The sequence below is a fragment of the Lycium ferocissimum genome, chromosome 11, assembly GCF_029784015.1.
Source record: "Lycium ferocissimum isolate CSIRO_LF1 chromosome 11, AGI_CSIRO_Lferr_CH_V1, whole genome shotgun sequence".
Lineage (NCBI taxonomy): Eukaryota > Viridiplantae > Streptophyta > Magnoliopsida > Solanales > Solanaceae > Lycium > Lycium ferocissimum.
This window is the reverse complement of record NC_081352.1, coordinates 40,195,080-40,218,874: the sequence shown is the minus strand read 5'-3', so window position 1 is coordinate 40,218,874 and position 23,795 is coordinate 40,195,080. Positions and strand designations below refer to the sequence as shown.

The window sequence follows — 23,795 nt, the reverse complement described above, 5'->3', positions numbered from 1 at the left end:
AAAAGAAAAACAAATAAATACACAAGTGTATGTCACTCTCCCATATGAGAGTGGGCATCGGCGTTTGGGGGGGGGTAATTATTCCGTTTTAAATAAGTTTAGGGGTAATAGACACGAAAATGGTGTGTCGAGCAAATTCGAGTATAGTTCGAGGGGGGAACGGTGCCTTATCCCATTTTTTCGTGCTAGCTATGGCACAAAGAAAATCTTGCGCTATGCAAAAAAAAAAAAAAAAAAAAAAAAAATTTCTTTAGCGCGAAGAAAATGCGCGCTAGAGCAATAACGAGTCCGTCTTTCGTTTTGTAATTTTTTTTTTAGTTTTGTAACTTTTTTTTATTGGGGTATTTTGGTTCACTTGGTTTTTTATTAAGTCATTTTGGTTTCGGACCCTGGAAAGACTATCTTAACACAAAAATCCCTTTTGTGAAAAGTAATGGAGATTGCTTACTACTTAGTCTCATTTTTATTTGCATTTACTTTAGTAGTAATATATGCATGGAGGTTGTTGAATTGGGCATGGTTTAGGCCAAAGAAACTGGAAAGATGCCTCAGAAAACAAGGTCTCAAAGGAAACTCTTACAAACTAATTTCTGGAGACCTCAAAGAGTCGTCCAAAAGCATTGAAGATGCTAAGTCCAAGCCATTGAATGTGTCTGATGATGACATATCACCCAGAATTCTCCCTTATATCGTTGAAACAATCAAGAAACACGGTAAGTTTTCTTTTTTGTTTCCTATGATGGTATCTACAGTCCGGTACACGCAGTGAAATCCGATTAATTCGAATTCATGCTGGGAAGTCTCACTCAGACGATTCCATTCCTATGACTTGTATCCAAGCCTTCTAATTAAGAATGGACGGATACATTAAAAAAATTAGGAATTAGCTAAGAAATGTGTTGCTATCTATCAGTAAATAGCCCGTGGGTAGGATGATTTATTGATGCTAATCCGTCATTAACTTAGATTGGTGATAATTTTTTATTATTTAGCTACAAAAGTTATTATCGCTAATTTGTATTCTTTTCATAGTGTACTTACCAACCCGCCACAACTTTTGGTGGGGGTAAATTAAGTTTTCAATTCTTATGGGATGTAAGAAAAAGTTGAGCTAAGAATTTTGAAATTACAATATTTTACAGGTAAAAACTGTTTTATGTGGGTTGGGCCGAAGCCTATGATACTTGTAAAGGACCCTGAGGTAATAAAGGACGTGTTTATCAAACATGCTCCCTATCATAAGCCAAATTCAACTCCCCTGACCAAGTTGTTGGTACAAGGAGTTGCAACTTACGAAGAGGATAAATGGGCAAAGCACAGAAAAATCCTCAATCCGGCTTTCCATATGGAGAAGATAAAGGTATTCTTCATTCTTTCCTTTCCCAACAAAATTTTCAAACATGTAATTTAAGTAAATAAAAGTATGTCGTTATTAAATGAAATGGTCACACAATTCTAGAGTAAACTTCTCAATTGGTCACTCAAGTTGAGTAAATTATGTAGTAAAGTCACTCTGCTTTGTTTTGTATCAATAAAGTCACTCAACTTGTGCGTTATATCTTAGAAAATCACTATTGCCGGATTGTGAACTAAGATTAGCCGGAAATCCTTGTGATTGCCGGATTGTGAACTAAGATCATGGGAAACTTCTAAGTCTAAAGTTGAATTACCAACATGTCCATCAAAAGTTGAACGACCTTTTTACCCTTCAATCAATTAATGCTCTTATAATCTTGTTGTATATAAATGTAAATACATTTAAATAAATACCTTTTCTGCCATATTATATTAATGAATCATTAATAAGTAATTAATTCAGTTTGTGAACTTTTCATGAACTTACATATTGTATCATGTCATATCTAAATTCTTTTCACCTTTTAAAGTTTAACCTTTGGGCTTCCTATATGTATTAGCGCAAGTACTCCCTCTGTTCACTTTTACTTGTCCAGTATTCTAAAAATAGATTTTCACTTTTACTTGTCATTTTTAGCATATCAAGAAAAGACAATTTATTTTTTCCTGTTTTACCCATAATATTAAATACTCACTTCAAATTATTTTTCAAATCCAATAAAAATATGCACCACTTAATATGGGTACATTGGTAAATTATGCACTTTATTTATTATTTCTGATACAACGTGAAAAGTCCAAAGTGGACAAGTAAAAGTGAACGGAGGGAATAATATACTGACGAATCATTAATTCATAAGTTGGTGCACTAAATACTAAAGAGCAATGAAATTTCTTCCTATTATTGCATCATTTGCACTCTTTCACTTTAGCGGTCTAAATTCATTTGCCTTGAATTCATGATGACATTTCATGACACTTAATATTTAACAAAAATAGTGACTTTTTAAAAAATATATATGTGTGTTATTACTTTATGGCTATTAATTATTCTTGTACGTTTTGGATTAAAATTATTTCTTTTTCATTACACACATTGAATTGTAATAAAATTAATTTGGGAATAAAGAAAATTACGTAACACCTTTTCTTTGGTCTAAAAAGTATAATTAGTTTTCTCCTTTTTTTTTTGGCATTTTTCATAATTTTTCCTATTTATGCGCTAGACTAAAAATGAAACCTCAAAAGCCACTACTTTAACTCTCTTAATTATGTATCTATATCCCTCTTTTTCTCTCCTATTTAATATACTAGTTATGTGATACCACATTAGACTAAAAATGATATTTTAACTCAAAATATAATTTGTGTTACTTTAACTAACTCTTAATTATGTATTATATAAATCCAAAATTTTCTCTCCTTTAATATTTTAATATATTTGATGAAAATTTAATTATACCATTATAACTTAGTTACAAAAAAACATTAAATAACTATTTGAACTTTACAAATACATAATTTAACAAAGACTCCTCTCTTAATTAGGGATTAGGGGTTCGAACATGGATATGGAAAAAAATCTCCCCTGTAATAGGCGCGATGCGGCGAATTATACGGATTAATTGGCTCAAATGCGGATATAAGCACCAATCTTAAAATCAAAGAACGTGAAAAATGAGGTAGGAGGTTTGATCACCCAGTAGACTTTAAAAACAAAAACAAAAAAATATAAATAAATAAGATTAGGACCTAAAAGTAATTAATTAAAAAGTTTTAAAAAAATTTGAAAATTATTTAAGGACTACAAAAGTTCCTGCTCGATAGCTTTTGAAAAGTAACTTTAAAAACAAAAAAACAAAAAAAATTGACTTAAATAAATAAAATTAGGACATAAAAGTAATTAATGAAAAAGTTTTTAATATATATATATAATTATTGACTAAAAGTCCTTCATTCCTCTTATATATAATAGTAATTTCAAAAATCATTATACCACATTAGTTACAAAAAAAACATTTTACCTATTTGACTTTACCACAAAGATAAAAGATTCCTCCCCTGTGCTTAAATCCCCACGGTTTCACCCATCTCTATATACTGCCTATGTCCATTTAATGTTGAAAAGAAAGGTTGAAAAAATAGGTTTTTTTAATATTTTCCTAATTAAATAAGTGTTATCATTTAGTCACTTAATACTTAATAAGGGTCAATCTGAAAAGAAAGGTTAATTTTTTCTTAATTTAGTAAGTGAACACTCTTTTTGAACAAAAAATAAAGTTTGGACACTCTTTTTTAACCGGAGGGAGTAACACTTTGCACCTAAAAATGACCTTAGCAAGCTCTTCCCTTCTTTTCCTCATCCTAATTGGTGGCCAGATCAAAGACGATGGAGTTCTTTTTTTACTTATTTATCTAACAATTTTTAGTATTCTTCCTACCAACTTGTAGCTGTTGATAATTTGAAGTGTCAGCCAAAGTATTATGCAAATAAGTGATTTTGCCTTTTAACATTTTAAGATTATATATATATGCATATGTATATGTATTCTTGGAGCTTTTGATTTTACAGTAAGAAGTTTCATCAGTTGAATAAATTTATTCATTTATCTTATGCAGATTGTTCCCATCAATTTGTCGTGGTTTCTGCGTTTTGCTGTAAAAAAAAGTTGTTTTAAATTAAAAAAATTTAATGTTTTGAATATCTCTTTTGAAATGTATGAATTTTTGTATGTCTTAAGATAGTTGGACGTCTCAATTTCTCTATAAAAGTATTCTGTAACAACTGATACATTATCGTGCATCAAATTCTAAATAGCTTCTACAAATACTTCCTTTCATTCCACAACTTCTTGACATGTACTTTACAAGTTTATTTTCTAGCAATTTCTCAGTACAATTGTGTTTTGTAATGACAATAATATTGATCCGATTAAGCTCGTCCCATTTGTCAGTTTGAGCTTGCATTTTCTCCTTCAATTTCAATGCAACTCATTACACACTTATTGTCATATTTGTAAAATGTTTGTACTAATTAGTATGGAATGCACGTGCAACGCGCGTGTTCGCGAAAACTAGTTTGTATAAATATGGTAGAATAGGCAGAGAATTTAAATTTAGATTTCCTCGCCACCCAAAAGCATAAGATATTTCCACGGAAGGGCGGAACTAGGGGAATGAAGGGGGTTCATCTGAATCTTCTTCGTTGAAAATTGTATATATATATATATATATATATATATATATATAAGATGGCTTGAATAACCTTGGCTTTTGGTTCTCCATCAGTGGGGCGGTTCACGTGTTTGGGGTATGAGAAAAAAGATCTGGCTTACGTGACGTGTTGAATATGAAGTGTTAATAATTTAAGCTTTTAAATAAGATACACATTTCAATTAAAAAACCTCATCTCCAAGGTCGCACAAAAAAGTTTATTTCCACTTGTATTCATACCACAAATTCATGACATCAACTTTTCTTTCATTCTGTTTTCTTATTTTCATTTTCACCCCCTCTAGCTTGCAAATATAGCCTAAGTTTCTTGCACTAACGAGTGATTCACAAATATGTAGCATATGCTTCCAGCATTTCATATGAGCTGCAGTGAGATGGTGAACCAATGGGAGGAGGCTGTCTCAGTGAAGGGAACATCTTGCGAACTCGATATATGGCCTTACCTTCAAAGATTTAGTAGTGATGCGATTTCGCGCACAGCCTTTGGAAGCAATTATGAAGAAGGGCGAAAGATATTTGAGCTTCAAAAGGAACAAGCTGAGCATGTCATTGAAGTGTCTCGTACGTTATATATTCCAGGATGGAGGTAATAAAAAGTTATTTTTCCCGAGTTTAAGTTATGTATTACGAAATTCGTCGCTAATCTGTTGTTAAATGGTCCCTAGCTAACATATTCTTTTTTAATAATGATGTCTAATCCATCATTTAATAGGATTAGTAATGATCTTTTGCTATTTAGGACAGAAGTTTTCCTTTAATAACAAGTTTGATAAGCTATGCTATTTTGTGTTTTGATGATTTGACAAACCTACTCGAGGAACTAGGTATGTCTTCAGAGGGACCATATATGTTTACAGAGGGAATGAATGAGGGACCAGATGCGATCAGGTTCCCTAGCCGTTGCTCGGTCAACTCTACATCTGTAAAACGGCTGACACTGTACCGACTGGACAGTGCAGTAGCATAGCTGTAGTGTGCTAGTGGACAATGCAATGTCCCTTTCATCTCAACACTTGATCCTCATATATAAACAATATTATACAAGAGAAACCCTAACACTTTGAAATCAAAAAGAATATGTTGTTCTCAAGAGGCAGTTGCTGCTGCTTCCAAAGTGCTCCTTCAAAGATCAAAGCTGCAACAACTAAAAGAACCAGTTCTGTATTCAAAGTCTAGGTCTTAGGTCTTTTATTAATTTACTAGTATTAGTACCCCGCGATGCGCGGTAAATATTAAAGAATATTAATCATGAATTTTTGATGTCTTATTGGAGATTCTTTAAATGTACTTTTAAAATTCATCTTATTTTTTTTAATAATGCATTATACCTTATAACAAAATCCTTATAAAACTAAAGGAGATGAATTATATAGCCTTTCAGTAATTCAGAGTTACATTAGGATCATAAAATGAGGCTTCAGATAAATTTATAAAATTTCAAAATCTGAAATGCAAAATTAGATAATTCACTCAAGTTTTTTTCCTGGCTTCTATCAAATAAAATATAAAAAAAAGTAATACATTGTGAACGTAAACAAATTAGATAGGCATTAACATGAACCAACAAACTTTTCACAAAAAAATATAATAGGATGCTACAAATTATCAAATCTACTTCTCAATTAATTCATCTTTACTTCACCAACTTTCTCCTTCACAATTCTTAAAACACAAAGAGAGCCATGATGTTTAATATACGATTTCAAGAGATATTAACAGATAAGATTATATATTTTTCCCGTACATCAAACAACACACACAGGGGCGGATCTACACACAAGTGAGGGTGTTCTCGGGAAAAAATTACACTATATATATAAGGTATTTTTATATTTTTTTATATACATATATAGATTTTGAACACCCTGAACCCTAGAGTAAGGGTTGGTTCAGTGGTTTTCGAACCCCCTCAATGAAATTTCTAGATCCGCCACTACACACATACTTGAACTTCTATATATGAATTTGAAAATGATCTTATGCTTTTCTGCAAAGGATCTTATTCATTAACTTTCCTCATCATATTCTAAGAAGTTTTTCCATATCAAATTCAAATAAATCTTATCTTTATCTATTTCTAAATTGAAATTATATATTTACATATTTTTCCTCTTCTTTTTTAATTCATTGTTTAATGTTTTTGTGTTACCATTCTAAATGTTAGTATGTTACTAACTCTTTTATGTGCTCGCCACTTATTTGTCCGCTACTCCCATCATAATATATTATAGATAATATGATTTTTCTTTCTCCTGAAATAATTTTTTAATTATTTTTAGTTTTTTTATTCAATAACGTTTAAATTTATCAATAATATGTTTTAGAAAGTATTTTTAATTTGATTTATTTGATATTTTTAATTTAAATTAAAGTTTATATCCTTCACACTGTCTCTATCCCTCTCTTTCATATTATTTTCCCTACTATGATATTTTATTTTATTTTAGATTTAGTGTTTAATCCATTAAACTAAAAAAAATGTATATCATGTCCTACTTTAAATACTTCACCAAAATATCATAGTATTTCATTATTTAATTTTTTAGTGATTTTTTTTTTTTTTTTTGCAGCTAAGTAAGCTTTTAGAGGTTTTATTTTATTGTTATATGATAACTTTTGCAAGTTGTGAATGCTTATAAGTTATTTTACTTTGTACGTTAAATTTAAAAAACCATCAAATAATTGGAAGCTTTGAACAGTCATGTTCATTTCAAACTCGTAAAGTAGACTCAAATTCGACTCTCTTTTTTCTTAAAATCATATGAGTTGGGATTTTTTTTAATAACCCAACATTAAATCTTTTTTTTTTCTTGCACAATATTTCAAACGTGTAGAATCTTATAACGAAACTAAAGTATATCTAAACAAAGACACCCTCACTAACAATGTACACATAAAATAACTAAACAAAATATTAAAAAGACAAAAATAAAAAAAGTAAAAGAAATTAAAAAAAAAAAAACACGAACGAACAATATATATAATTAAAAAATTAAACATAATAAACCTATCATGAAAATTCATAGAGAAATGGGATTTTTCTAATCAATTCTATTTTATAATCTCCAAAAACTTAAGAACTCTCTTCCTTGAATTCTTTTTTTTTTCCATTAAATATAAATGGAACTCTATAAGATATAAGTACATAATTACTTCATGGTATCTTAATTGTTTCAAGAAGGACAAAAAAGAAATTCAATTTTGTATTCCAACATTTCAAAAAATGTCCAATACTTGCATGTTTGCAAGAACATCCATTGCTATTTGTTTGTAACTTTGGATTATTGAGAAGGCTGATTGCCACCTAAAAATCAAATAATAATAGCTTAAAGCATGTCAAAAATAAAAGTGATCGATATCTTTAATTAAAATACTGCTCGATCAACATTAGTAAGTTAATTATTAAAGCATTCAACAGAACAAATCATTTAACTTACCCACTTTATGCATTAATACCTAAATTTCTTGATTCAAAAGTCAGAATTCATAAGCTTTTTTCGCTGCTTTATTATAACTTTTTGAATCTGCAATAGATAAAGATATAGAAGTCAGTAATAATCTCGTGGACTATAAGTAGAAAAATTTATAACTGAAATACGGTAAAATAATTGATCAATAGATAAATCGAAAGTCATAGCATATACACATACTTAAAACTCATAAAATTACAAATCAAGCTAACAATTAATTGCTAATTTCTTCAAGCAAGCAAAAATGCACAATTTACCGATAAATCTATAAAACTTTAATAATTAAAAAAAATCAAGAAGCACAAAAATGAGACAAACTTTTGCATTTGTAGGCCAAAATCCAGATGTATAAAATTTTCTGCATCGAAAATATTTCATTCCATCTTCTCATAAATAAAATTTCTCCATCAATAGCATTTTTGCCATTCCCTGGACCCTCTTTATATAGCACTTGAATAATTTTTTTTTCCATTCATAAGTTTTAACCACACGGTAAAAACTTGAAGTTTTCTGTCAAAACTTGAATATATTTGATTTCCGATTCTTTGTTTAGTTATACTCTAATAGTGTAAGCAGTCTATTTGCTTCCTTATATATAATTTATAGTCGTGATTTGATCATGTATATCTTACGGTCAATAAGTCAATTTTTCTGTCAAATCTTTCTAGTCAATTAGGAGATTGATTTGGAAAAAGAGAATTATTCTGATCCATAATTAATCAGTTGATTGACAATTAATAAGACAACCCTTCCTTTTTATTGTTCTACTGACTATGTTCCACGTTCATTAATATCTTGTCACGATTCCTTGATTTACTCAATTTGAAGAAAATCGTGAATATTTTGTCATATATAATTATACCTATATGGTAGTGTTGTAATCTAATTATTAAAATATCTTTAATACAATAATTCTTTTCAAAATTAGTACAAATAAAAACACCGCTTTAATTTTTTTTTTTTTTTTAATTCTATCATGTAATATTATATCTTACCATTTAAGGGAGTATTCTTGATTATAAATTAGATCCAAGAATATCAATTAATTATATTTCTTCAATCAAATCTAATTATCTTTCAAATCAAATTTAAACTATTTTCTAAATCTTAATTAAAATATGGCATTTGGTTAATAAATACCTCTTTTTTTAGGAGATCGTTGAGCTTTTAAAGTCCTATAGATTCATATGTAATAAATATTTCATTGTGAGTTTAAATGAATTTTAAGTTTGAATTAGTTATTCTTAGTTCTTAATTCACACAATTAATCAAATACTACTTTTAAAAATATAAGTATCTTCAAGGCAAATCTAATAGTACAATTTTTTGCGAGGGTAAAGCACAGATGAATACTATGCAAACTAGGGATGAACAAGCTAGGAAGCAAAGTGCTGATGAGTCAAAACAGCAAATAGCTGAACCAAACATGCTGAATCAGGTGACTGCTCCTCAACAAGAGCCCCAAGGGACTCTGACTGTGATCAACAAGCAAACACAAGCTGAGAGGCCAAGTCCTGAATTATTTTGCCTAACAGAATTCCCTGCTCTAGGATCTGGTGGATACAGGGCAAAAACAGGACATCTGAGAATTGGAGAATTGGTGATTGATAACCATAAGCTCACTGGCACAAGTGGGCAACCTATACCCTCTTAATGACCTGGTTGGTGTGGAATGTGAGGGGCATTAATAAAAGGTACAAGCAGAAAGAGTTACAGCTATATTTAAAGAATAATCACATCAAGCTTGCTGGCCTGCTTGAAACCAGAGTTAAGGAGACTAGGGTGAATAGAGTTTATAAAAACATTCTACCAGGATGGGGACTACAAAGCAATTATCAAGATGCTGTCAATGGAAGAATATGGCTCTTATGGGATATTAATATTTACACAATTGATGTAATAAAGACTGAAGCTCAATTCATACACTGCCTTGTGAAGGGGAGGTTGGATGGATTTGAAACACTAGTCACTATCATTTATGGATACAAAACAATAGAGCAGAGAAAGAAATTATGGGAGAGCCTTGCTGATATCTCAGTAAGTGTGACTAAACCATGGTTGGTAAGTGGGGATTTTAATGCTATGCTCTACCCTCAGGACAGATTGTTTGGTAATCCAGTTTCCTCAGCCGAAATCTTGGATTTTTCAAATTGCATACACAATCTATTGCTGAATGAACTACCATGGAAAAGAGAATATTATACATGGTCCAATAGACAACAAGGACCCGATAGAATTTGTAGCAGAATTGATAGTGTGTTTGGCAATGACCTCTGGATGATGAACTGGGGATCTGTGTGCACTGAATATGGGTCGCCCCTTTTTTCTAATCATTCCCCAATCCGATTAACATCAAACCGTCAAATGGAATGTGAAGTCACCATTTAAGTTCTTTAATGTGTGGAGCCAATATCAAAACTTTGAGCAGATTGTAGCTGAGACATGGAGCAAACAGATGGCATCGCAAAAAATGGAAAACATATGGAAAAAACTGAAGGCACTCAAGCCTAAACTAAAACAGCTGAACAACAATGACTATAGAGGTATCACACAAAAAATTAAAAGGGCGAGGGCTGAACTTATGTCCATACAAGAAAGGATACACATGCGGTATACAGATAGTCTACTAGAGGAGGAAAGGATAGCTGCTCAAACATTGGGAAAATGGTCCTTAACTGAAGAAAGCATTTTGAAACAAAAGTCAAGAGTCAAATGGGTCAAGCTAGGGGACTCAAATACAAAGTATTTCACAGCTGTTATGAAAGAGAGAGCCAATAAAAAATAGATCTTGGAACTTATTGCTGCTGATGGCACAAAGATCAATACACCCACTGGTATTAAAAAGGAACTGGTAGATTTTTACAAGAGTTTAATGGGATCAGCAGCACCATCTCTACCTGCTATCAACAAGGTGGTTATGCAGAAGGGACCCAAGCTAACCCATGAACAACAGGCTGCTTTATGTGCTGAGGTTACTGAACAAGAGATATATGATGGGTTGTGTAGTATTAGTGAAGACAAGGCACCAGGTATTGATGGGTACAATTCTTGCTTCTTCAAAAAAGCTTGGAAATTGATCAAAAAAGATGTTATAGATGCAGTGCAAGATTTCTTCACCACAGGTCATTTATATAAACCCATAAACTGCACAGCTATCACCTTAGTCCCTAAAGTAACAAATCCAACCAATGCGAAAGAATTCAGGCCCATTGCTTGTTGCTCGGTTCTATATAAGATCATCTCTAAGGTATTAGCAGCCAGGTTACAGAAGGTGATCTCAAGTATCATTAGTGAAGCCCAAGCAGGCTTTATCCCTGGTAGGAAAATTGCAGACAACATTGTGCTAGCTCATGAGCTTGTCAAGGCATACACAAGAAAGAACACCTCCCCTAGATGCATGATTAAAATAGACTTGACTAAAGCCTATGACTCAGTGGAGTGGGTATTCTTAGAACAGACTATGACAGAGCTGGGATTTCCTTCTAAATTCCAAGAATGGATCATCACTTGTGTTAGAATTGTGAGTTACTCCATTATAGTAAATGGGGAACCTTCACCCCCATTTACAGCTGCTAAGGGACTAAGGCAAGGGGACCCAGTGTCCCCCTTTTTATTTGCAATAGTAATGGAGTACTTAAGCAGTTGCCTTAATGATCTAAAGGGGAGAAGAGAATTCAAATTTCACCCAAGATGCTCGAAATTAGCTATAACACATCTCAGCTTCGCCGATGATTTGTTACTATTTGCAAGGGGTGATCTGATCTCTGTCAAGTGCCTGCAACAATATTTTGAGAAATTCACAAAATCCTCAGGACTGCAAGCAAATTTGACAAAAAGCTCAATATACTTTGGAGGGGTACCACAAGACACAAAGGATGCAATCTTGAATCTGTTGCGTTTCACACAAGGAGAGTTGCCTTTCAAGTATCTTGGTGTCCCATTAACTACCAAGAAAATGTCACTGATACAATGGCAACCACTGATATAAAAAATGGTAGCTAAGATAACAACATGGACAGCCAAGAAGCTGTCATATACAGGGAGGGTACAACTGGTTCAAGCGGTTTTGTTTGGCATCCAAGCCTACTGGGCTCAGCTCTTCCTAATCCTATCTAAAATACTGAATACAGTGGAAGCATACTGCAGGAGCTATATATGGTCTGGAGAAAATGCCATCACGAGGAGATCACTGGTAGCTTAGGAAAGGATGTGCTCACCAAAAAGTAGTGGAGGATTGAATTTGATAAATATCAAGATGTGGAATAAGGCAACACTTGCAAAGAACCACTGGAATTTGGCACACAAACTGGATAAACTTTAGATCAAGTGGATACATACATTTTACATAAAAGGGCAACAGTTGGATACCATGGTGATCCCTAAGCAGGCCTCTTGGATGGTGAGGAAAATTATTGAAGCGAGAGTAGTGATTGATCAGAGTCAACTAGAGAAGACAACTACAAAGAGTTTAATCAGACAAATATATTACAAACTCATGGGACAGCAAACTAGAATGACCTGGAAGTGTTTAATGTTCAAAAATGAGGCTAGAGCAAAGGCAATTTTCACTATGTGGCTGCTCTTCCATGACAGGATGCACACAAGTGATAGATTGGATAAATGGGGTATAGCCGTGGATACAACATGTATACTATGCAAGTTGCTGCCTGAGACCAGAAACCACCGGTTTGCTGAATGTAGCTTCACTAAAAGAGTGTGGGATAGACTACTCCTATGGATGCAGAGGCAATCACACAAAGCAACTACATGGGACCAACACTTTCGATGGACTCTGCACAATGCGAAGGGAAAATCACAAAAAGCTGCAGTGTTCAAGATGGTGCATGCAGAGGTAGTTCATGAGATATGGATTGAGAGAAACTTGCGTATATTTGAGAAGAAGAGTAGAAGTGTAGAAGCTATAGCCCAATTTATTGCTTGTACCTGCCACATTAGAGCAACAACAGCAACTGGCAATGTGATGCAGAGGCTGAAATTTTGACTAAGGAGAAAATAGAGTAGCATAGGGTCCTATGGTTTGAGTGCTGCAAAGGGACTCCTGGACAAAGGAGATCTCCCTTAGTAGAACTTGGGTAACTGAGCTTAAATTGTACTTAGCCTGATAGAGAGGCTCAACATTTGAGACAGCAGAAGTGAGTAATATCTACTGTGGTTATGTAATTTCTCAATGGTGATTAATATAATCATTTAATTACCAAAAAAAAAAAAATTACAATTTTTCATTTACTAATTAATAGTATATGAAGATTGCATATTTTATTTCATAATTTCAAAGGTAGCATTATAAATTCGGACTATTTCTTCAAAAGTATTCCTAGAAAATAGTAATTGATGAGTTAATTGTCCGTAATTATAGGGATCTTCCAGATAAAATAGGAATTCTTATTTTTCAAAAGCTTTGAAATTTATTGTGAAAATATGAGTAAATTGGCTTGTTCATATTACGCCACTTGGCTTAATATCAAGCTAGACTACCCTCCTTTTATTATACAGAAAACGACCATAATTACTCCTGAACTTTGGAAAATAGTTCATCCATACCCTTCGTTATACTTTAGGGCTAATTATACCCTTATCGTTATACTATGGGGTCAATTATACCCTTATGTCTAACACGCGTGGCATCATCTCGCCTCTTCACAATTATTTTCCCCTCAAATAATCTTTTACCCACTAAAAATAATCCAACCCAACCCAGTACCCCTTGGCTGGAAAAAAAAATATTCGGGTCGGGTTGGGTTTTTTTAGTGGGTAAAAGATTATTTGAGGGGTTTTAAAATAATTTTGAAGGTTCGGATGATGCCACGTGGAATTGTTGATATAGTGTATATAATTGACCCATAAGATAACCAGAAGTGTGATAATTCTACCTAAATTATAATTAACGAGCGTATTTAACTATTTCCCAAAGTTGTTAATTTACAACCCTTTCCCTTTATTATAATATAGATATTAAGATTAATTAAGTCATTTTCTATAAAAAATAACCGCCCAGATTTGGAAACGGGGGGTGGGGTCTAGGGGAATCGGGCCGGGAAAGTTCGCTCGGTTGTCCAGCAAGTAGCCATTGGGTGGTAGCCAACTTAGAGAATACAACAAACCCTCTTTTTAGGACAAATTTCTTTTGAATGTTTGACAAAAGGAAATAAGACAATGAATCTTGTTTTATCTTTCGGAAATAATAGGAGTATTTATTAGAAAAGGGAAAATAGCGCTTTTGGTCCCTGATTATGATGCTTGGCAATTGGCATATGAGATTTTCTCTCTATGATTGAGATGTTTGATAGAATTGTTCAAGAAGTGACCAGAGCTTTTATGGATTTATGCCTCGGAAAATCAGTCATGGTGATGATCACGTAGAGGTTGATTCAGATCTCCTCTCTCAGTTCCCATCCCCTTCTGTATCAATCTCCTTCTTGTCTCCTTCTTCTTATCGTGTCTTAGTTACTGTTCTATTGCTATTTCTATTCTTGTAATCGACTTTCAGTAGTTAATCAAAGGCTATTGAACTTTCCATGTTCTCTGTTTGTTCTTGAGCTAAGTATTTGTTACATTGGTGCTTTCATCGATCATACTCGAAGCCAGGCTTCGGTAGTACTAGATAGATATAGCTGCGGCAACCCGGAAAGGTGGATTCTTAGGGAGGAACAGTATTTTACCTACCTTGGCTTTTCAGAAGAGGACTGGCTACCTCTTGCTTCCTTCTATCTCGATGGTGCTGCTTTAGACTGGTCCCAATGGTTGTATCGCAACAAACAATTTTTCGATTGAAAGCATTTCACCGAGAAATTGGCATTGCATTTTCAGAATGACTCAAAGTTGATCCATAGCCATGTCAACATTGCCCTTGATCTGATGCGGAAGTTGGACGAGAACTGCTCTAGACAAACTCGATAATGTCCTGCGTGCATTGTGCGCTTGTTCCCCGTCAGTTGTTGAGGATCCGATGCTTCCAGATGTGGACTCGTCTAAGGACGATAAAGGGGATTCGGACTTGCTTTTTGACGAATCCGTTCTTGTCTTTGAAGATCCAGTGGCCTCGGATTCAGACACTGTTGATGAGTGCGTTAAACCCCCGCTTCAGCCCTGTGATGACCAAACGCATAGGCAGGTTCTTTTATCTGACCTCACATCTGATTTGAACGATGAAACATTAGAGGAGGTCTCAGAAATCTATGCCTGCAAGGTGTTCGCTATAATACCTTATAGAGAAATTGATAAGGAAGTTGCAGATTCAGTAAAGCATGAAACTCATGTGTTCGACAAAATGTTTCACCCAATTCCCATAATTAAGCAGCATTCCAGTAACCTTGTCAAGTTTGACGACATGTTGCTTGCAAGTCCTTGTATGCTTTCAGCTTGCAGGCCGGGCAGAGGTATATTTGATTATTTAAGTAAACTCGATCATTCAAATTTTCCATTATCCTTATATCGCTTTCCACCTGATCAATTCAGATTAGACTTTCCATTTGATCCTAGTTCTAGTTTGATTACCACATTTCTTGGTGCTACAAGATATTGTTCAATCATGGTTGTGGATGATGTCAAGGATATAATTCGGATATTAGTGTGTCATATTGGATCCACGTCCAACGATCAATTTATTTTGAGTTAATTCCGATTTGATCCCGGTGCTAATATGTTCATCGTATCCCAGGTAACCAAGGAATTCACTGAAAGATCAGTTTGAGTGATCAATCCAGTTTCACCTCAGGAGTCATGGCTGATTCCTTTTCCCGGTCGTGGATATATACTTCCATTTGACAAGATGTTCTTGGTGCCTAATAAAAATATTGGGTGGTTTGATACTGGGCAGTCAACCTCTCTAATGCCACTAACGGGAGTCGTTCAACGTCATCTAATATATCTTGATACTACACCAGCAGCTACAACGGTCTTTGTTGTTGAGCTTGCATCAGTTATGAAATCCAGCAATTCAAAGCCGGACCAAGTGTTTGGCGCAATGTCCAATGGAGTTTGCAAGGTATCCAATGCTACGTCCACTTCATTACTAGTTGGGGTGCTCATTGAAACGGACAAACAAATAAAAACTGTTCAGCAATGCCACTTTAAAGACGGTGCAAATTTTTCTAATTTCTTTTGGTAGTCAAGAATCTGAAATGTCAGTTATACGTTCCGCAAGAGCCCTACCAGCGAGGTATCTTGATTCCAACTCTCATTATAGTGACTCGACTAGATGGAAAACTGATTTTGGGATATTTGAAGACATGTATTTTGACAAAATTTTCATGGAACCTAGGTTAATCGAGGATCTATATCTTGATAAACTAGTTTTGGAGACTCTGGGTGGTGCTCCACTTAGTGAAATGCATTCTGATGATCTGATGATTGATGTTGAAAATGCAAAATTTAATAAGGGAATAGGACATGCTGAATTTATCCTTCCATTCGATCCCAGTGTGCCTCACCGCAAGCAAAGAGTGCCACACACGAGCGGAGCAAAAAGAAAGCAAGAGGAATTCTTCTGATGTTTGGGGAGAAATTCTTCGGTGAATTTATTCCTTGTTATGATTGGTAGAACTGTGATGGTTAACTATATATGGGATCCAGGAATTAGTTGTAAAACTATGAACCGAAATGGTCTTACTGAGACCATTGCGACACATATGTTGTTGTGGTCTACTGACGCTACTTCTCCAATTTCACAATGCTTCTATAATCACTTGGAAATGAATACTCAATCTAACAAAGAGAAGCAGAGGATATCAAGGGGACTCTTTATATTCCCTTATTTGTGGTTGAGTTTGGCACTGGAAACATGGTATATCTTACTTTATTTCTTGTTTCCACCAGTAGTGTTTAAAAGCTCAATGATATTAAAACAGCCAAAGGGTGCGCGGGGTGACAAAAATTTATCCTTTGAAAGGATATTGGAGCATCTAAATGTGCCAACAGACCAATGTGCTTACTTATGATGTTTGATAGAGATATATATATTTCTCATGATGGCATCTCAGTTTGGCCAGCTTATAGTTATTGGGACTTGCAAATGTGTCAATGTTGTTCAACCTATTAAGTTGGTTCAGGGATACAATGACTTCCTAATATTATCCAAGACCATTGGTGAGAAGTGTGCTACGAACAATGTTATTGTCTAGAACCTTGACGACAAGGTTCTTATTGAGGAAGGGAGTATTGTTATGAATCCGCCCCAGCCCACACTAACAACTATTGGCCCGAGAAGAAGCAATAGGGTCAAAAGGCTTTCACAAAGGCTGATTTGGGATCCAGGCCCATTTAGCAACTAGATAAAAAGAATGAGGAGTTAGAAAGAGCGGTTATGCGTATGATGATGTTCAGTATTCTCTCTTGTCTCTGCTCTGTATCTCTGAGTTCCCATCCCCTTCTGTATCAATCTCCTTCTTGTCTCCTTCTTCTTATAGTGTCTTAGTTACTGTTCTATTGCTATTTCTATTCTTGTAATCGACTTTCAGTAGTTAATCAAAGGCTATTGAACTTTCCATGTTCTTTGTTTGTTCTTGAGTTAAGCGTTTGTTACAATACCTAGTGTCATATCTACGCATATATATATATATATATATATATATATATATATATATATATATATATATATACTGTGTGACACATTATGCTAATAACTTGTTTTGCGAGCTCATGAGCTATTGGGATTTGGTTCTGAATCTTACAGGACATGGCACAAATTTAGTATATTTTCTTGACAAGAACTTTTTGGTTGCCCTTAGGGTGATGCCTGGTTGTGGGGAGCTTATTTTGTTTTTGTACATTATGTGTTGGGGTACCAGCTATGACAAGATGTTGAAAACTATAATATTAGATAGTTTTCCTAATTGTTAGGATTTCAAAATTTACCATTAGTTCTTTGAATTAAATATCTCTCCATACTAGATCTTCTTTATGAATTGTACATGTAATTTAATATTTCAGTGGTACTTTTATAAATAACGAATATCGTAGCGGAATCCAAAATATTTAAAAGTACATACAAATATTTTGATTTCATTATGTGAATTCGATATTTACCAAAGTATGCGCACTCTTTGGTGGTCACACTCTGCTCAAGTCGAGTAATTATACTCATAAAGATTAACTGATAATGAAAAGGAATTGAGAAATATAGAGTGAATAAAACCTCGCATGCAAATCAATTTGCAGTAGTGTGTGTAGCTTAATTTTTAAATTCGAATGAGGCACCTTTCTTCCAAAAATTCTTGGTTCATGGATATATGCAATTGGGTACATTATAAGAAATCATCATACAATTCTTCATTATTGATGCACCAAATTCACCATGTGAATGCTATTTAATTTGTTTGACCGCATACATTATGAGAGGTAAATTGGTGATCGGATTCCAAAATAACTATTACTATGCCTCAGTTTCAAGCAAGTCGAAATTACTCAGAATTTACAACTTACGTAATATTACTTGTGCTCCATACTGAGCTTGGAGTGTCACAACAAGAAAAGGAGCATGGGCATAAGACGGAGAAAGTTCGAGGCTAAAATGTTGTAAAAATGTCTTAAGTGCGACTTTAGCTTCTAATATAGCAAAATTTTGTCCAATGCATACTCGAGGACCATAGCCAAATGGGAAATAAGCAAATTTGCCCTTCGTTGAACTTGCAACACCTTCACTAAATCTTTCTGGGTTGAGTTCGCTTGCGTCATTTCCCCATATTTCTTGGTCACGATGAATGAAAAATGTGGGTATGTTGACTTGAACTCCACTAGGTAAAGTTATGTTTCCCAATTTGGTTGTTTCCCCAAGTATTCGTGCAAACATAACTCCTGGTGGATATAGCCTTAGAGTCTCAAGAAGAATCATATTGACCTGTGAGAATTAAAGAGATCATCAAAAGTAGAATTTACACTATTTTGTTGGAAGAGTAAAGTGAAAAGAGAAAAATGAATGCTATTTAGTAGCTAGAGGTGTCAAATAAGCAGATTGAATTACATTTGGACGGGTTAAAGTAAGCCGAATCAATAAACGGAATGTGCTATACCCATCTAACATTTGTTTGGGACTTTGGGTCAAGGTGAATTTGTCTATGAATCTTAACAAAACCCACCCAACTCTGCAAAAATAGCGTTCATTGGCCATTTTTAGATCCAGTTTTTGAAAAATAGTAATGTCCTGGATTTTGAAACTTTATTATAATAGCTATTTTTTCAATTTACAGGTTTGAAAAGTGCCGATTTGCGAAATAATTTCATTTGCTTGTTGGTTCTTTATCGTTTGTTTAATTATCAAATAACACTAAATTTGTTTATATATATTTATTTATCATGACTATGTCAATCTAATCTAACCTAGAAAAACTTATTTTCCTAATTCCTATATCTTGATTACTATATATATATATATATATATATATATATATATAAGTTTTCTTATAGGTCAATTTGGAGCACAAACTAACATAAGCTTTTATATGAACTAACTTGAGCTATATGCTCAAAATGATGGACAAATGAAATATACATCTGGTCCAACCCGGCCCAAGTCAGGCAAATTGCGCCAATTAAATATTTATGGGCTAATTTTAGACCCCTACATTTGAAGAAATTTAAACTCAAAATGAGGTCATTGAAGAATGGAGAGAAACTTACGACTTTTAATCGCAATAAATCATCGAAGTCTGGGTTTTGGCCTCCAAGAACTTGTAAAATCTCTTGTCTAGCACGTTCTTGCCAGTCCAAATGCTTAGACAATAATATTAGTGCCCACATTATCAGAACTGAAGTAGACTCATGCCCAGCAAAATAGAAAAACTCACATTCTTCAATGACCTCATCCATACTCATCCCCAAATTATTTTCTTGACCTTTAATTTGCCTTAAATTGGATTCTAATAATACTCCCAGTAAATCATCATGTTTAATACCAGCTTTTGTTGATTCCATTGCCTTCAACCTTTTAGTAATAATACCTTGAATTGAAGATCTCACTTCCCTAGCAATCTCCTTCACCCTTCGATTTGTTTTAGTCGGCAAAAGACTATAATAAAGTTCAAAATAAACTTGTCAAGAGACGTAAAAGGTAGATAATAGTCACTGAACTTCTTTCACTGTTAATAAAGTTCAAAATAAACTTGTCAAGAGACGTAAAAGGTAGATAATAGTCACTGAAATTCTTTCACTATTTCAGTAAAGTTACAAAATTAATTTTTGTCACATCAGAGTAAGCAAATTTTACCCACTATTACAGTTAAATCATAAAACTATAATTACTAGTATTACAGTAAAGTCACCTTGATGTATAAGTTTTGTCGATATAGTCGGTGAAGTTTATAGACTTTACCGTTATAGCTAGCGGGTAAAGTTAGGTGACTTTACTGTTATAGTATATAAAGTCAAGTTACTTTATATTGGGTCAAAAAAATAGTTTTATGATTTTATTGTTACAGTAAATGAAGTTCCGTGACTATTTTAACCCAAGGGAACATTTATCTAATACAAAATCTACATATGTAATGGTAATTTTACCTTGCTCCTGGAAGAGGAAATGGTTTCATAACTAGCTCAGTGAGTTCCATTTGAAGATCAAATATTCTTTTACCTTCTTCATAATTTGAACCAAATGCAGCTCGTGAAAGTGCATCTGAAGTCAATATTTCAAGATTGGGCCATAAATCCAATTCATATGACCCATTTTTTAAAACAATCTTCTCCCATTTGCTTACCATTTCACAACAACTTGAGTGAAATATTGGTAACATAATCTTAAAAAAAAAAAAAAAATTATCAATGATAATGGTAAATATATAAGAGTTTAAGTTATGTAAATTGTCAGTATAATATAAATTTTACACTATCACGTCACGGAGAGGGTATTTACAGGTAAATTTCCTTCAGAAGTTGGATTTGTAAATTATAATCCTGAAAATAAGACAAATTATCTGCTACAACAAATAAAAATGACCTGATAGTATAAAACTTATGTATATAACTTAAAACTCAATATATGAACATAGTGAACCTAGCTATGAGAATTTAATTCATATATCTATAAACAAACCTTAAGTTTTTCAAGGTGGAAAGCAGGATTGATGATTTTACGTTGTCTTGACCATGTGTGTTTGTTAGCTGCTGCTAATCCTTTTATTAGTAGCTTAATTGTATGATAATTCTCTGGCTTTAGAAAAATGTAAGGCTTTGAGAAAATCTCCTTGACGATTTCAGCATCATTGATGAACACAGCAGGTCTTGGCCCAAACCATGCAAAGGCAATTTTACCTGCAATTATTAATTTTACACAACTTAAAGATAAATACAGATAATTGTTCATAACAAATAATATTAATAACATGAAAAAATTTAAACCATTTGAGGTGTGTTTGTTATGGACCAAAGTATTTTTCAGAATTATTTTTCAATTTTCTCATGTTTGGCTGATTAAAATACTTTTAAAAATATTTTCTCTAGCAAAACAAATTCCTTAAAAATAATTCTTTTAGTGGAATTGAAGTAGGGAAAACATATTTCATAAGTGACATTCGATGCGGATTGTCTTCCTTACCTCCAACTAGGGGTGTCAATGGTTTTGTAATAACCGACTTAACTAACCGAACCTAACCGTACAGTACCGAACCGATTATTAGAAATTCTTAATAAAATCGACGGTTTTTATATATATATATTTCTAACCGTACCGAAAAATTGGGTAGGTTTTTTATTTTATAGAAATAAACTGAAAAAATACCGAACCGTACCGAATATATTTTTATGTGTAATATATATTTTATATATTAAGTTTAAAATTAATAAACCATTAAATGTTTATGTATATATATGTGTATATATCTTGAAACCTTTTATGTTACCCACGTTATATATTTAATTGTGTACCTCAAGTAATAACTAGTTATAAGGTATTCCAACAATCTTTAGTAACAAGCTACAAGGTATTAGATATTTTTCCTTTCTTATGATTTAAATTCTTTTATGGATACCGAATCTTACTAGACTCGCTTCCTTGTGTCTCATCTTGATTGATTACTTCCGTTCGTGTGATCTAAATTTTTTGTCTTTATTTAATATTATCGTACACTACTTTAATTATTTTTTTGATTCATATTTTCTTAATTTTTCACCTTTTAAACAATAAAATGTCTAGAGAGTTCTTGCCAAAGTCTTATACAAGTATGCATGGTATTGTGTACAAATTCTACTTGTGACTTTTATATGACGTTTTTTAAAAAAAAAATACCGAAAAATTAACCGAACTATACCGATACCGAAGAAAAATCGAGATGATGGGACGGTTTTGAAAAGTCCAATTTTGGTTATACAAAATGAAATAACCGAAAAATTGGTATGATACAAATTTTATAAAATAACCACCCGAACCGTACCATTGACACCCCTACCTCCAACACTCATACTCCACCCCATCTCCACGCTCACCCTTCACCTGTAGGCGGATCCACATGCAAGGATGGGAGTGCATGTGTACTCGTGTTATGTATATATTGTGTATATTTGAGAAATTAGTATATATTTAATTTGACCTATACTTGTATTTTCATCGAACCCGAATATCACTTTTAATTATTTTTTTGAGCCTATTTTTAGGAAAACAATAAGCGTTAAATGTCGGCATTCGAACCCGCACGTCAACACATGTTGGCATTACCCTGAGCAATCTCTTTATTAAGATAAATTTTATTTATTACATATATTTGACCTATATACTTGTATTTTCGTCACTGCTACGCTACTGGTGACCGGTCTGACACGGCATTATCCTCATACGTCATTAAATTTTTTGTTGGTGCTTATGTTAAGATAATGGTGCCCCGTCTTAAAACCGCCTTCACCCCCACCCACCCCATCTCTACCTTCACGATATTTGTCTAAATTATATATAAATGTCTCGTGGATAATATTTTTTGTTTCCTTACCAAACATCAGAAAATAAGTAAGAAAATTACCTATTTTTCAGGAAAATATTTTCCTTTGTACCAAACACACCCTTGGTTTATTAATTTGCTCAGACCAAAAATTAAAAAGCGTTCATGCATATATATGGGAATTACAATCAATTTGATTTATACTTACCATATTTGGTGAAGGTTTTGTGGAGGAGAGGAGAAACTCTTGGTGCAATATCATGAGAGAATTTCATTGGTTTGGACTTGGCTTCTTTAGACATCATATAACCTTCTTTCAAGTCACCAAATAATAATCTGTATGAGTTCCCATTTAGACCTTGCTCCCTCAGGTATTTCTCTAACTTCTTTGGTTTGAACCATACCCAATTCAAGAATCTCCATACCCAAATCCCAACAAAAACTGCACAAATTAACACTGCAATTGGGCTTGGTATTAATATTTCCATCTCTCTGGTTATTTGTTTTTCAAATGTACTACGAGAAAAATGTTCTTTCACCCCATCTAGTGACAAAGTTTACTTGGTCACATTTTAGTTATATAATGAGTAATGTTTGTTGTATTAAATCTATCTGGTTGGTAGTATTTATTAGGGGAATAATTGGAACAAATTCAGATCCTTTTTTGTTTCTTTCATAAGATTAATGGTAATTAAGCTTGTATTTGAATAAAAAAGTCATATCCTTCGAAAGCTATCTTCTTGACATTCTTGATGTGTAATAGTATGATACAAACACATAATTTCCTGTTTAACTAATTAATTAACATAATCATTAACTTAAGAATTCTAATTTTTACTTTATATTATTACCACTGAAA

General features: G+C 33.2%; 2 protein-coding genes across 2 annotated transcripts; one reads left to right on the top strand and one right to left on the bottom strand.

Moving 5' to 3' along the window:
- The first annotated feature begins 408 nt into the window (after positions 1–408).
- Positions 409–5,632, top strand: LOC132037207 (cytochrome P450 CYP72A219-like). The gene is made up of 3 exons (XM_059427682.1): positions 409–713; positions 1,143–1,360; positions 4,929–5,632. Exons 1-3 carry the CDS (start codon positions 434–436, stop codon positions 5,178–5,180), a joined length of 750 nt encoding a protein of 249 aa, XP_059283665.1. The 5' UTR covers positions 409–433; the 3' UTR covers positions 5,181–5,632.
- A 12,857-nt stretch (positions 5,633–18,489) lies between these two features.
- On the bottom strand, positions 18,490–23,537 carry LOC132037954 (cytochrome P450 CYP72A219-like). The gene is made up of 5 exons (XM_059428667.1): positions 23,145–23,537; positions 21,103–21,320; positions 20,571–20,806; positions 19,695–20,082; positions 18,490–18,915 (listed from the first exon to the last, which is right to left on the bottom strand). The coding sequence occupies exons 1-5, from the start codon at positions 23,422–23,424 to the stop codon at positions 18,490–18,492; spliced, it is 1,548 nt and encodes a 515-aa protein (XP_059284650.1). The 5' UTR covers positions 23,425–23,537.
- Positions 23,538–23,795: the final 258 nt, after the last annotated feature.

Bases quoted from the DNA above. Each gene is read 5' to 3' on its own strand.
- LOC132037207 (XM_059427682.1), top strand. From the start codon at position 434: ATGGAGATTGCTTACTACTTAGTCTCATTTTTATTTGCATTTACTTTA. The intron at 714-1,142 runs GTAAGTTTTCTT...AATATTTTACAG, and splicing joins TGAAACAATCAAGAAACACG to GTAAAAACTGTTTTATGTGG. The intron at 1,361-4,928 runs GTATTCTTCATT...ACAAATATGTAG, and splicing joins TCCATATGGAGAAGATAAAG to CATATGCTTCCAGCATTTCA.
- LOC132037954 (XM_059428667.1), bottom strand. From the start codon at position 23,424: ATGGAAATATTAATACCAAGCCCAATTGCAGTGTTAATTTGTGCAGTT. The intron at 20,807-21,102 runs GTTTGTTTATAG...TTTTTTTTTAAG, and splicing joins TCCACCTTGAAAAACTTAAG to ATTATGTTACCAATATTTCA. The intron at 18,916-19,694 runs GTAAGTTTCTCT...TAATTCTCACAG, and splicing joins ATTTATTGCGATTAAAAGTC to GTCAATATGATTCTTCTTGA.